This window comes from Anser anser, assembly GCF_964211835.1.
Source record: "Anser anser genome assembly, chromosome: 2".
Lineage (NCBI taxonomy): Eukaryota > Metazoa > Chordata > Aves > Anseriformes > Anatidae > Anser > Anser anser.
In genome coordinates this window covers 142,397,294-142,413,242 of record NC_139721.1, presented here as the reverse complement: position 1 = coordinate 142,413,242, position 15,949 = coordinate 142,397,294, and the positions used below count along the sequence as shown (strand labels likewise).

At 36.9% G+C, this 15,949-nt stretch overlaps 1 protein-coding gene across 1 annotated transcript in view; it reads right to left on the bottom strand.

The window, feature by feature from the left end:
- Window positions 1–13,462: 13,462 nt before the first annotated feature.
- Window positions 13,463–15,949, bottom strand: part of MALRD1 (MAM and LDL receptor class A domain containing 1) — a 266,757-nt gene continuing 264,270 nt past the window's right edge. Inside the window, exon 40 of the mRNA XM_083826051.1 lies at window positions 13,463–15,351. Coding sequence (XP_083682177.1) covers window positions 15,235–15,351 — 117 coding nt within the window. The 3' untranslated portion in view covers window positions 13,463–15,234. The remainder of the gene's footprint in view (window positions 15,352–15,949) is intronic.

Genomic DNA, 15,949 nt, shown 5'->3' with positions numbered 1-15,949 from the left:
GTATTAAAAAAGCTGTCAAGAAAGTAATTGCATTTTAAAATGTATAAAGAACATGCAAATTTCTGTTTATCTGTGTGAGTTCTTATACGTGTAGTCTAAGTTTAGAAACAGAACAAGAAGAAAATACCTGTCAATAACAAAAATAATTTTTCTGAGTACTTTAAGACATTTTGGTTTTAATAAGGACACAACATATACCATCTGGGAGAACTTTTTCAATAGAAAACATGTTGTAAACATTGTTCCTTATACAGTAACATGTAATTGGCTTCCAATGCCCTTCCCCATTAGGTGATATATAGCAGAAAAACAACAACAACAACAACAACAACAACAATAATAATAAGTTAAAATGTCTGGATGCTCAGGACTGAAGGTGAATAAAATATTTTCAGGATACTATAAAAACATATTTTATTAGGAATACTGCTAACACAATACAAATTACATTAAAAAAAAAAAAAATCCAGGTGTCAGATATAGGCTTGTCTGCTCTCAGGTTAGACAGATCTTTAATCTTTGCAGACACAAATAAGAGCTCCAGAATTTTGTGTATTGTGTATAATACATTGAATTGACCCTACACATTAGTGTGCTCAGCACATCCAGTCTTCACCTATGAGTAGGTATGTACTATAAACAAGTATATGTCATCTTGTCTGGATTTTCATTTCCAGATGGCAGCATCCTCACACAGGCTACTTGTTATTTATTCTAGCAACAAAGACACTTACAACTTCAAGTTTAAAATTTTTGAAAAAAAATAGTAATCCTATGTCATTTATTACTACTCAGCGAAATCTTTGTTCAGCTGTATCTATTATGATAGCTGAGGACAGTAGTTGTATAAATGATGAGAACCAAGGGGAAGTGGTCTTTCACTGGTTTGTGGTCTTCAGCAGATGCAAGGCTCAAAGGAGTCAGAGCAAAGCACTGTGGTCACTGCTTCAGCATCTTGCACATACAGCCCCTCACACATAGTCAGCTCCATCAGGACCCAAGACCACTTGGAAAAAACAACAAACAGTGTTTTCCATGAGAGAAAAAGCTTATATTATCATGAGCTTAGAAGACTCGACTCTGTACCCAGTGTGCTTCTTATCCTAAAATCTTAGACTTATAGAATCTTTAAGGTTGGAAAAGACCCCCAAGACCATTTGCTCCAACTGTCCCCCTACCACCAATATTACCACTGCTCTACGAACTACATACAACCTTTCCTTAAACTCCCCCAGGGACGGTGACTCCACCACCTCCCTGGGCAACCTGTTCCAATGCCTGACTGCTCTTTCTGAGAAGAAATTTCTCTTAATTTACAACCTGAACGTCCCCTGGTGCAACTTGAGGCCATTCCCTCTAGTCCTATCACTAGTTACCTGAGAGAGAAGGCCAACCCCCAGCTCCCCACACCTTCCTTTAAGGTAGCTGTAGAGAGCAGAAAGGTCTCCCCTGAGCCTCCTCTTCTCCAGACTAAACAACCCCAGTTCTCTCAGCCACTCCTCACAGGACTTGTGTTCCAGGCCCTTCACCAGCTTCATAGCCCTTCCCTGGACATGTTTCAGGGCCTCAGTGTCCTTCTTGTAGTGAGGGGCCCAAAGCTGAACACAGTACTTGAGGTGCAGCCTCACCAGTGCTGAGTACAGGGGGACGATCACCTCCCTGGTCCTGCTGGCTGCACTATTCCTGACACAAGCCAGGATGCCACTGGCCTTCTTGACCATCTGGACATACTGCTGGCTCCTGTTCAGGCGAGCATCAATTAACACCCCCAGACCTTTTCCTCTGCACAGCTTTCGAGTCACTCTGCCCCAAGCCTGTAGTGTTACATGGGGTTGTTGTGACCAAAGAGCAGGATTTGGCCCTTAGCCATGGTGAACCACCCATCAATCCAACCCGTCCAGGTCCCTCTGCAGTGCCTTTCTACCCTCCAGCAGATCGACACTTCCCCCCATCTTGCTGTCATCTGCATACTTACTGAGGGTACACTCAATTCCCTCATCCAAATCATCAATAAAGATATTAAAGAGGATGGGCGCCAACACTGATTCCTGCGGAACACCACTGGTGACTGGTCGCCAGCTGGATCTCAATCCGTTCACCACTCACTCTTGTGAACACCAGGTAATTGTCCTGTCCGTATTTCTGTGAATGTATCCACAGTATTGATGGATATTTGACCTTTGTATGAGAGGTCTGATAACCAGACTGAAGCAGGGACACCTTGTGACTTAAGTAGGAGATGCAGGTTGTCACAGGTCTCAGGCAGGTTATATGAAGTTGCACTTCATATGCTTAAAACCTTGCAGCTGGAGGGGTGAGGCAGATCCTGATGTCTCTGGCCTCAGGTCGCACCTTTATACTAAACCTCACCTACTGACTGCCTCACAGATTTTTAAGGGACAGACCATCTAATGAGGATGAATAAGCTTTTGGATATTCTGGTGATATAAACCTTGTAAAACCTTGTAAGCTTTTGTTGTTGTTGTTGTTGTTAATATAATATTTTTTTCAAAACCGAAAAAGATGGCCTCTTTGGTATCTGGGCTATTCCTCAGGTCATGATCTAACCTGTAGAAACTGATTCTGGAGGCTGTCAGAACTGCCTTTGTACCGTGAGCATCCCATCTAAGACTACTGTTGTTCAGACAGGGTGGTTGAGGGCGCACAAAGCCAGTTCTCACATGTTGAGAGAAACACCAGGAGCTTTCATCCGCATTTGTGTATTTCTTCCTCCATTTTCTTCTCATACAGTTTCTCTCATTTTTTTTTTCCTTTCTTAGCACTGTAGCATTTCTCTTCTTTATGAGATAAATTACATAGACATTGCTCTACAGTTACCTTAAAGAGGGCTGTATCAAGGAGGGGATTGGTCTCTTCTCCCAAGCAGCAAGTGGTAAGACAAGAGCAAATGGTCTTAATTGTGCTAGAGAAGGTTTAGGTTGTATATTAGGAAAAAATTATTCATTGAAAGGGTTGTGAAGTATTGGAACAGGCTGCTCAAGGAAGTAGTTGAGTCACCATCCCTGGAGGTCTTCAAAAATCTTGTAGATGAGGTGCTTAGTGACATAGTTTAATGGTGGGCTTGGCAGTGCTAGGATAAAGGTTGGAAAAGATGATCTTAGAAGTGTTTTCCAACCTAAATGATTCTGTGAAATAGTGTTAAATTTGCTTTTAGTGAATGGGATGGTTGACAATCACAGATAAGGACCATTGCTCTACCAGTTGTAGCTCTTTAGAGCCTGCTCTTATTTCCCCTAACTTTCCTTATTGTCCATGCTGGGCTTGGACTGAGCAGCTCTGTGAGCACCCTACTCCTTCCTCCTGCAGGAGCAGAGACTTGACAGTTCAACAGATGCAGCTCTGCAGCTGTGTTAAGAGAAGAGATGTCTGTGCACAAGGGTGGTAACAGTGAAGGAAAAGAAATGGATGGGGGGTTCTGAGGCTGGAAAAGGCACTGGAGGAATGGGAGAGTAGCATTTTTGTTGTTAGTATGCACAAGGCATGATAGGGCAGAAAAATTCAGGTGGTTCATGCTGCTTCCTACATGCAAGGTGCACATGGGGTGCATATTTGCATATGATGGGGGCAGTTGGCTGCAATGAAGAGGTTTAGGTGTGTGAGATGTATGAGGAAGGTGAGGGTGACTATGATGGAAAAGAAAAATGCTACTTAGTTTTAAATACTTAAGAACTGCTGCCTTACCTTTAGTGCTTAAGGTCTTAGCATTTAAGGCAGTTAAGAGGTAAATCACAGCAATGAAATTTAAGGATGTATTCAATAGATGCTTAAAAATTAAAGTGATCCTTAAAAATTTTGCTCTGTTGCTCTCTTTAACAGAACTGGTCTAAATTTTGTTATTTAATGTAGTTATTTCTCTTGCTTCGTAACTAAAACATAAATTGTGCTGACCACTATTTTATAGATATTAAAGGTAATTTAATAGGTACTTCAGCCTTTAGGGGATTTAGTTACACTAGCCAATACTTATCCATCACAACTTACTAAATGCTAATTTCATATAAGAACAATCCAGGATTTTGTTTTTCTGACTATATGCATGAATATTTTGGCACTCTCATTACAGAGCACCTTTTGACACAAAATTAGTCTCAGAATAAGAATATCATTCATATCACATCTTCATCAAGTAGGAAATGATGTAATTTGTAAACATAATTTTTGTCAACCCATGATGGCCCCAATCAGAGAAAGAACTGTGGCTATTCTTGTTGTCAACATTTGTATAACCTTGTTTTTCATAGGACTGCTCTGGTATTACTGATGTGTTTAAAATGACGCACAAGCTATATATTCTGTTGGAATGTGATGGAAGGCTTGATAGATGATTCACTGACATTTTTGTGTTAACTTCAGAACTAATACACCTATTCTTTTTTGATCAATTACAAATATGTTTTGCAGAAGTACACCATAGACTGGGTCATTGAACATGTAATTACACGTTGCAGATAACTTTGTGATCTATTTCTAGTGGTTTTTTTTTCAAGGGCTGCCGTTAGCGTTTAACAGCACCAATGTGTAGCACTACTTTACAGTGAAAAATTATATAGAAAGTGTTATGTCATAACAAAAAGATTAACAGAAAATAACATTAAATAAATATTAATCAAAATGAATATTTGTTTTCGTTAGGCTACCTCTTGAAATTGTGTTTAACACACACCCCTAAATATCATGTAAAATGTATTTTAAAAAATATTTATCTATAATGCATAAAATGTATAAATAGAAACATGAACAGAAAATAGTTATACATTATGCATGTATAAAGACTTAAACCAGCTCATTTACAACTTAGATTCTGAGGACATTGCTAAAGGAATGAATTTTACAGAGAGCTATTAAACATCTACAGATAGAATTTGTCCTATAAAACACTGCTGACTAAATTTTGCCGCTGGACAAGGTACCTTTAGCAGTAGTATTTTTTTTTCTTCCTTTTTAAATTTAATCTTTAAGGTTAAAAGTTCCCAATGTGCAATTCACTGTCTATCAACATAGCTCAAATAAAATATTTTGGGCATTTCCTTTGGGCAGTTTGCCATTGTTTTATTGGATTGGAAGTTACAGCAATTTGACTGGTATGTCTATTAATCTGTTTTTTCCCTTTGCTATTGAAAGCAAGCATTGTTGTGTCTGTACTGCAACAGAAGTGGTTTTAAAATTGAAAGCTTGCACATTTGCTTTCTGCTTACACAATGATCTATTTTGATACAAAGTTCTGTTGGCTGCTGCATAAAGTAGCAAGTACTATCACCAAAAAAATTACAGCTTTAAGAGAATAATGATACTTCTTTGTTAAATAGAAAAGGCTGTCTGTGAGATTTACAGTGCTAACAGTGTCTTAGCTGTTCCATGTGGATGTCAGAGAAAGACTTAATATCTTCTGATATACAGGGTCCTCCTGTAAATCTGTTCTTGGGCCCTACCTAAAGTATTTACCATTTTACCATAAAGTAAATGGAAAAGTGGTGTGGCATATCTTTTGGGTGCACTCTAGCTCTGTAGTTAATAATTTCATAGTATAAAATACAGACATACCAATATTTGCTCACTATTCACATATTATTAAGTTCAGAATGTCATGAAACCTGAAGCAAACGAAAACAGCCTGTCACAATTCCCGTTTCTGCAAACCATTTCCTCCCAGCAGCAACCAAACAAGCAACCAAAGAATCTTTTGCTGGCTACATTTGTCTACAAAGCCACCTCAGACTCTTCAGTGGCAACTCCATTTGAGATATACAGTTTATCTACCCCAAAAGTGAGTGAATTGGGACATTCCTGATATTCTAAATGAGTAAGCTACACAATGCAGAGGTACTTGGCATTTTCAGTGATGTGTACTAAGACCTCTTTATTCATAAAAGAGGATTCTGCCCAACATAAAACTAGCAAGTAAAATGTGGAAGCATCCTTTCTTCCAAAACTAAAATATACAGGGTTCAAGTGTACCTGGTTAAAACAAACAAACAAACAAACAACCCTACAGCTTTTATGTTTGTAAAGAAGATACTGCCTTCATCTGCCATATTGTTTGATTATTAAAATGCTTAAAAAACATTCATAAATTCAAATAACTTCATTCCATTGTGTTTTTACAATTGCACAAATGGAAGGCCTATAGTCATAATTATGGTACCTGAACAATAGGCATCCATCTTTGCAAAAAAATCACCTTTGACAGTGTTTCTTAGCCCATCACTTTTCCAGCACTTCCAGAACTGCTCCCCCCCCGCCCCCCCCCCCCCCCCCCGTTCTTCAGGTTTGTTGCTTTTTCCTCATATTTTACTAGATGACATATTCCTGGGGCTACTAAGAGTAGTAGGGACTCTAATGGGACTCAGTGTTTTTGAACCCCATTCAGGTGACATAAAAGCCTAAGATTGTCTTTGACTAGAAGAGAGAAAAAAATATACCTATTTAATTTAAGTAGGCATGGCTGGTTTATAGGCAATTGTACCCAGTCACAGGGACAGCGAAAAGTGCCAAGGTCACCAATAGATGTCAAAGGGAAGCCCTGAAGTATATGGGGTGGTGGACTGTCCTTAAGCTGCACCTACTTTTTAGCAGAAGATTTTTGCAATATTTTCCTCTATTTCCTGACATTCTTACCTCCAAAAATCTTGAATTTAGACTTCATGATAACTTATTTTGTGGGATTAGAAAATAGATTCCTAAAGAAACTAACAGTGATCGAGTATACAGCTTGAAAAAGTTGTCATGGAAATGAAGAGAGCAACAAAGGGAAAATAAAGAAGAGAGGAACATGGTGTATCTCTTACAATAGATAATCTGGATCAACTCAATCAAACTGTAAGATCTAAGATGGAACCTTTACTTTCTAACGTATGTTAAATTAAATTGCTTCTATTAACTGTACATGCTGGCAGAAACACTGTTTCCAGTAAACCACTGAAGAAGTCTTTGTATAGGGCATTGTTTTGTTGCAGATTTAAAGATGAGACCCAGAACCATGTCATTTGAAAGGGAAAATTACTGTATTGTTCATATTGCAAATTCAAATTAAAGCAACAAAAATCCCACAACAAGCTTGTCTTTCTTATTATACTGTTATTTTACTTTGTGGTGTGTCAGATGGAAGGGCATTATTTATCTGGAACAAACACTCCCTTCTACTACATATCTTGCATTCCTACCCAGAGATGCACACGCATCAGGCAGCATACAGCACTCACTGCACTTATGGTGTCACAGGATGGCATAAGGTAATGGAGAAGAACAATAGTGCTTCGGACATCTCTGATGATATGTTTTAGGTACAGTTCCTACAGCATGGTTTTGAACTGTCTGAAAATTATTCCATCTAATATCTCTTCTATAAGAAATGGCAATGGCACAGGGATAAAGTAAATGTAAGTGATTATTTGAAACATTGAAATCAAAGTGCCTGAAGTTAGAACTTTCATTCCAAATTTTGGCAGTTAAATAAGAGTTTCCTAGTTTGGCTGGAGTTTCTTGAGGTGCCATCACTGCCGTTCTCATTGGCTTCAGTAAGATTTGTAGGCAATTGAAACTCTTAAAACCAGGTGACATCATTCATAATAATCAAGGTAGTAGTGCCTGAGGACCAAGAAAGCCTTGAGGAATTTGAAATCCAATATATGTTAGAGACAGTATAGAGAATAAGTATAACTTAACTAGCATGATTGAAACTAATGGCATATGTGTTCAGAAATCCATTTCCCTTTCATATGGGAGAGAGAAGTTAGGGGTTGAAAGATCAGTGAAAGAGGATAGGAAATAGGGGGGCAAAAAGCCATATAAAAAATTTGAAAGATTGAACAAGATTGAAAGTTGGAATAAAAAGACTGTTGGCACAGCAGAATTCCAGCCAATAACAGTTCTCTAGGCGTGCAGAGGTCTAAAGATGTACATATGTTGATGGTCTTTTCTCATAGCAGTTACCACTATCCATCTATCTATGTGTATGATTAATTTGTATCAGCTTAAAGAAGAGAATGCAAGTTTAATGTAATTTAGAATAACACATATTCACAACTCTATTAATCTGTACTATGGTAAAAGAAACCAAAGCTATTTGTGTTAACTTCTTTGGTGAGAGATTTTGTATTTTCTCTTGTAAGCATCTACATAAATAATCATATTAGAAAATAATTATTTTGAAACAAAAAGTTGTACATCAGCTTTGAGAACTGTATGTGGTATGCACTGGATACCGCTTATCTTTTAGTTTAATTTCCAGAGAGTTTTGAAGGAATGAATGAGTTGACAAGTAAGTTTAAAAGGTGTTTATAGGAGGATGGCAAGCTAAATGTAAGGAGTGGGCCTACTTTTCCCTATTTCTATGCAACATTTTTATACAGTAACTTTCTAATGGAGATTTTTTCAAAACTTCCTACCCCTATTACAGTACACGATTTTTAGTCTGAATTATTATATATGTTTTTCCTCTTCCAGCTAGATCCCTTAGGAATTTTCTTCAGAAAATTTGCAATAAACTTAAAGAAGGAGCCTGTTAGTTCTTTCTTTGATTTATGTCCATAAGCAGGAAATGTGCCACAAATAGGATACAAATGTGAAAATAAAAATCTTGATCCCTGGAGGACTTAGTTGAATATTTACTGAGATCAGTTCTGTTCCTTGCCTCTCACCATTCTACCCCACAGATATTCGAAAAAGGTTTTTCTAAACTGAACTGAATAGAGTGTCACATGTATCTACTTCTTGTTACATTAGTGTATTGGGTTTATGTGTCAAGGTTTTGGTAGTGGGGTGCTGCAGGGATGGCCACAATGAGAAGAGTCCAGCAGCTGTCCCATATCAGATAAGGACCAGTGCCAGATGGCTCCAAAAGGGACCCACCGCTGGCCAGAGCTGAGTCAATAAGCGATGCTGTTCACCCCTTTGTTAGAGCATATTTAAAAAAGGGGAAAAAATAACAAAATATAACAAAACAAACAAAAACAAACAAAAAAAACCTGCTGCACAACAGCAGAGAACCAGCCCCGCAGCCCCCAAGGTCAGTGCAGCAGGAGGCAGGAGGTGCTCCAGGCTCACAGCAGCAGTTCCCCTGCGGCCTGTGGAGAGGCCCCTGGTGGAGCAGGCTGTCCCCCTGCAGCCCATGGGTCCCACACGGAGCAGATCTCCACGCTGCAGCCCGTGGAGGAGCCCCGGGTGGAGCAGGTGGATGTGGCCTGGAGGAGGCTGCGGCCCATGGAGAGCCCCCGCAGGAGCAGGCCCCGGGCCGGAGCTGCAGCCCGTGGAGAGGAGCCCCCGCAGGAGCAGGGGGCCTGGGGGGAGCTGTTCCCCTGGGCCACTTAGGGGGAGGAAGTGGAAGAGGGTGGCTGGAGGGAAAGGTGTTTTCAGTTCCCTTTTAATTTATCTCTGTTCTAGCCTTTTATTAACAGATAATAAATGTTATTAATCTCCCTATGCTGAGTTTGTTTTGCCCATGACAATAATTGCTGAGTGAACTTGTCCTTATCTCAGCCCTTGAGCCCTTTTCATCATATTTTCTCCCCTTTTTTTCTTTTAGGAGGGGGAGTGAGAGAGTGGTTGTGGTGTAGTTCAACTGCCCAGCAGGGTAAAAGAACCACAATAAGTGCTGGTGAGATAGAAATCCATACAAACAGGAAAATAAAATGAGAGTAAATCAAAATGTATCAACACTGCTTTACAAAACTCTCACCTCTGAGAAACAGATCTTCAAGCTGAGGTTCATGAAGCTAAAAAATAAGTAGGTTTTTAAGCGGTTTAAAGTAGCAGCTGAAGTGTTGTCTAATATGCAGCAACATTGCTCCTTAAAAAACATTGCCTTGCTATGCAAAGGAAATTATTATGAGTTACCAGAACTTTTGAATTAGAGCATTCTTTGGCCACTGAATTTTCTCTAGGTTGTCCAGAGAATTCACTTAAAGAATAAGGCAGATAAACAGAAATTGCCAAGAATACTAATCCTTTTTATCTTCAAGATATTTGAGCTTTGGTATTAAAATACCTAGGAGTGTATTCCTTTATCCTTTTGATTTGCTTTGTGTCAATAGCAATTTTGCATTTAAACTCAGGGCAGCACAAAACCCTGAGAGTCCTACTTACCTCCTTGAGTTAATTTATTACATGATTAATCATGTTGTTACAATGAATACAGCTCCGTTTTTCAAAAAGAAGCAAATCATTATTAATTCCCTAACAACACTTTACATGAAAAATGTAGAATATTTTAACTACTAATGTAGTTGTAATACACAATTTCATCAGAGACCAATTGTAATGTAGTGCTTATTAATGTCCACTTCTTGCTAACATGTCCTTGTGAATACCAAATAGATTACTAATGTTAACAGTCTTTATACAGTAAACTGTATCAAGTAACTGTATTTAAAGTCACTATTCCTAACTGCTCAGTCAATTGCCTTCAGTCTTAGTTATCAAAACTGTAAGAACGATGACTAAAGCATTACAAATTCACATGCCATATATAACATAAAATACTTGTCACAGAATAATACTGTTTTATGATCTGCATTAAGTGGTTGAAAAAAGAAAAATGAGTGACTTGAAGAAGTAGGACTCGATATTAAAGACTGAAATAAGGAATGAATTGAAAACAGATTTCTTTGGAAAAAAAAAAGATTACATATAATTACCTCTAAATTATTTAGACAGCATCTCAAACTTTTAAAACATGCAAAAAGCATTAAAACACTTTTTTCCTTTTTTTTTTCTTTTTTTTTTTTTTTCTTTTTCTTTGTAGCTGTATGCTGATCACTGTGCTGAGTGCAAACTGACATTTTCCTGCCATTATGATCAATCAAAGTCTTTGTTTTAGGAATGATCACATAATTAAACAGAAGATTAAAGAATTCCCATGAATAATTTGTGCTCATTTCTCCCTGCTAAACCCTTTTAACCCAGTCAGGCATGCCTGCTGACTTTTCTCAGGGACTCACATTTTCATTGGAAAAGTAAAATACCCACCCTCCCCTGTAGGTGATAATGCTTTTGGCTTCATCCTATTGCTTAAACATTTTTCTGAACTTGACCGGCTCTTCCCCAAAGCATAATAAATTAACCTAATTCATAAATAAACGGGCACATGAACTGCTTTTGTGAAGAAATGTTCAAAAGCAAATGTATACATTTAAAAAACATGAATTGAACTTTCAAAATGGAAAATTCTTTCTGGTAGTTTGAACCTGTGTTAGGAGACACATATTTTGGCTTGTGGTCCATAGACAGTCAGAGGACTGCAAGAAACCCAGCATCATACCACGAGCAACTCTTGTGTATCTACTACATTCCATTCTCACCTCTTGAATGCTCAGTTAACTCAAGTGTTATGTTCTTGAATCCTCTTCTATGACCTTTTAGGATCTCCTCTTCTAGTTTATGTTGCTCTTTGGCCATATTAAGATGAGGACAAAAAACAAAGGGGGGGGGAGTTTATAATAGAAAAATAATTTTGTACTGTAAATTCCTGCAGTTAAGGTACTGTTTTGATCTATTCCTTTCCCCACGTTTAAGATTCACTTTGAGTATCCTCATCAAATTAAAATGCAAACTCACAATGTCTAATATACTTTACAGTTTATTATAGCTTAGTTGCCACATATTGATTAATCTATAGAAAACATTAATGAATAATGATTAATAATGATTAATAATTAATGATAATGATTAATGAATAATCTATAGAAAAAAGTCATGTTTTTCAAGCATGGAATATTTCCTTTAAGAATGATTATAGCTACAGATGGTGAATTACAATTGAAAGACGAACATTAACTTGCTTGGCATTTCCGAAGACGTGTGGTTGGCTGCTGCAGGAACATGCATAGTACAGCCACCTTTCTGAACAAGGGTGGCAACCTTCTGGTCAAAGGTACAACAAAGTAAGAGGCTGTGTATGAAACTTGGTATTTGGTATGTATTCTAATTATGCTTTACATTGAATAACAGATTAGCCCAAATCAGGGAACTATATTCTTCATGACTCCAGGATTTTTGGAGATAATACAACTCTGAACAGCGCATAGCAACCACACTGAAAGTGGTATTAGGTTTTGTTAAAAAATTGTCTTGCAATTTATTTCTGCTATTACCTTGGATCATTAATGTACAAACAACATTAAACTAGACTAAGTACAGTATTTATCATCTAGCTAGAGGAACCATCTTCAAATTTACTCCCAGAAAACAAGCCTCTGTTGGAAACAATTTACTTTTGTGGAATTAATGGCTTTGCATGAGCTTAGAGAGGCTATTTAGTCAAGGACTATTATTAACTAGGAGATGTAAGAAACCTACGTATAAATATTTAACAAATTCTTTCTCTCTGACATTTTCTTTAGATCTTGAAAGTGAAATTGTGGCAAGGCTGAATGAAAATATGAATTCTACTGCTTCGGTTCAAAGTACTGCCAAGCTTCCAAAAATGAAATAAAAAGTATAATTTTTTATCTGTAAGTTAAATGTTTCATTTTTGGGCTGTTGTTAGTCAAGCTGTTAAGTTTGAGACCATTACCATAGAGTGGATATAAGTGAGTCTTTTGTTCAGGGAGAAATAAAAATAGTGAAAAACAACTGAAGTTCAGGAAGATGAAAATTCTGAATGCTAACCATTTATTTAAAAATATTCTATAAACATAAAAGTGGAAAATGATTTTAGTAAAGGCCTAGCTTGCTTTGGAGATAATACAGAATAGTGACAATTCTCTAAGGTGCTTAAGTAAGTAAGTTTCTCTAAGGAAACTACAATAATTCTTTATAATCACAAATCATATATTTCCATACAGGACATTAAAATATATGAGTACCAATATAAGTAAAATAAATACATTTTACTTATAAAATAAATATATTTTGTCTCATAAGGAAAAATGTGCTAAAATTCTACCATTACCAATTTTTTCCTTGTTATTATTATTATTATTATTTATTTATTTTTACAGAAAGACATAGTAGGACATCATGCTTGGAGATTTAAGAACTATATCATCACCAGCATTTCAGTATTTAATAAAATTCTGAAAGCATTGTCACTTTATTGCAAAATAAATGAGAACTTGACTACATGGGCTTGATCTTCTAGGAATGCTCAATGCCTGTTTATAATGCAGAGAGCAATCATCTCACACAGATTTAATCAAAATACCAGAGAGTTCAGGAGCTGGAGGCACTTGGCACTTTGCTGTATCAAGCCTTTTCTCTGTGTATCAACTTAACAAGTATAATAAACAAATTCCATATTTCTGTCTTATTAATCATGTTTCAGAAGGAAACTGGCATGTGTGATCATCTTGCTATGGTTCCTTATTAAAGCCCTCATGAATAACTTTTAGTCACTTCCAACAAAACCCAGCATTAAGGCAGGTGTGTGCCTGAAACGTGTGAAGCTCTGACCAGCTTCATTAAAATCAGCAGCGAGGCAGGAAACAACAGTCCAGCTTCAGGGCATGGAGGGAGAGAAGTTGCAGCGTGCTGCCAACTGGCCGACCAGCCAATGTACAGCATCTGATCAGCACACGTGTAGCTCTGGGCCAGGCATTTTAACTATCGCATCCTTTTTTGATTTGTAGTTGGGACATACCAGGAAAACAAGCTTAAGAGATATAAGTTTTTGGGTAGGCTATAGAGTTTGGGGAAGAACTGAGAATACTACAGGGGATTAAAGAAGAGAGAGGCAACTACAATATAGTTTTACAATGTGGCAGAGGTACTTATCACCTATCGCTTACCAGCGATAGGACCTGAGGGGATGGGACCAGCAGAGGTTCAGGTTGGATATTAGAAAAAGGTTCTTAACGGAGAGTGTGGTCAGGCACTGGAACAGGCTCCCCAGGGAAGTGGTCATGGCACTGAGCTTGCTGGAGTTCAAGTGTTTGGATGACGCTCTCAGACACATGGTTTGCTTTTTAGGTGGTCCTCTGTGAAGCCAGAATGATCCTTGTGGGTCCCTTCCAACTCAGGATGTTCTATGATTCTATGATTCAGAGCATATTGCCAGAAAGTTGTGGAGAGGATGATGGATAAATATCAATGTGAATCGTGTCTTGTTACTTCTGTTAAACTTGAAATAATATGCCAGTTAATAAGAAAAAATCAGCTGAAAAGTTGTTCTGTGGTCCCAGGTATGAATACTATTGTGTTATTAAGAAAAAAAAAAAAAAGTAAAAGAAAAACAAACAAACATACCAAAAACCAAAACCACCACCCAAAACTAAGCAGTCTCATGCATGATGGAATGAAGACAGGCTTCCATGCACTTTTCTGTGTGGAGACTTGAAAGGCTAATAAACGTCAAGCATTTCAGATTTCCCTAAATTAACACAGATACTATCTGCTATCCATATGTTTATTGTAATAAATCTGAAAGAGTATTGTATCTTTGAAACTTGCCAATGGGTTTTAAATTAAGTGAAAATACAGTAAAGGAGGAAAACATAAGCACAGCAGGAACACTTAAACCTTCAAGTTGAAAACGACCTCTAGATAATTCAAGTGGACATTATAGAAGATGACATATTCTAGTTTCTCTAGAAAAGACATTTCTCTGTAAATCACTAAGCTAAATACATCAGTAGCACTGTGGTAACCATTGTAGAGCTGACCAGAGGGAATTTGGTCAGATATGGCTTTCAAGGTTAATAATAAATATACTTATTTAAAATAAATGTACATACCAGTGTGTCACATTGCTGAATCACATACTGAGCTGATATTCATATCCATGATTTACGACCATTTTTGATTAGCTTGATATGCTTCTAATTATAAAAATACTTTCCTTTTTCTTCTGCCCCTTGGAACACTAAAACAGCTATTTAAAATCCCTTTCTAATGTAAAATTACAGAAATATTTGTTATCATTTCTCAAATAATAGGGACAAAATTATATTCTCAGACCTCAGGAATCTGGATTGGATTAAACATTTTATTAACATACTGGAATTTGAATTGCCCAAATGTAAAATGAATTCACAGTTATAGTTACCAATCCATTTCTGCATCAACAGAAATATGAAAGACTACATATATATATATGGATTGATATATGTTTATATATATATTTATAGATTCCATTTTAATGTAATGTTACATTCTGAATATAATTATACCAATAAAAGAGTTATTATGTAGAGAGTTATTCATCATATTGCAAATGCTGCAGTATCATAACATACTTTCAGATTTTAGAACAAATCTTCAGGCAAAGAGTCACAAGCAATATTAATCCTCTTTTTTGTCTACTTTCAAGGAACTGCATAATTTCTCCACGTCTTCTGTTGCCTCACCATAGAGAGGATTTAGAAAAGAGGTAGCATTCACACCTTCATTAAACGGATACTAAAAGTAAAAACAGAACAAAATTTAAAGAAACAACTAATTCAATTCATTAGTTAGAGCATAAGAATGGCTGTAGACTTTGAAGTGTCAAAGTAATATGGTAAGTTCAAATAAATTGATAAAATCTCTTAAAATTCTAGACCAGATTTTCAGCTGACAAAAGACAGCATAGCTACACCAAAATCATCATCCACCATTTATACCTGACTAAGTCACTTAAACTTCTTCGGCATCTGTTCCCACTTTGTTTTATTTGTCTGCAGAGCTCCTGCTCCAACATATACTATTATTTTGGGAGAATCCATGTACAATAATGTAACTGAAGTAGGTCACTAATTTTGTTACATGGTATTGTAATTTAAAGGAGAAACAATGCAGACATATATCTCTTGAAAGATACTTCAGTTCATTACCAGTTCTAATTTTCTTGACTGAGGAACATATCAGGAAAAAAATATAATATGAACTCTTCAGGCAAGGACTTTAATTGTTTTAAATATTTTATTCAGCATCTGTCTTACTGGAAATTTTTGAACTACTGTATGACATAACAAGCAGCTATAGTAAATAGTATTGATGAAATTTCTATTTTGAGGAC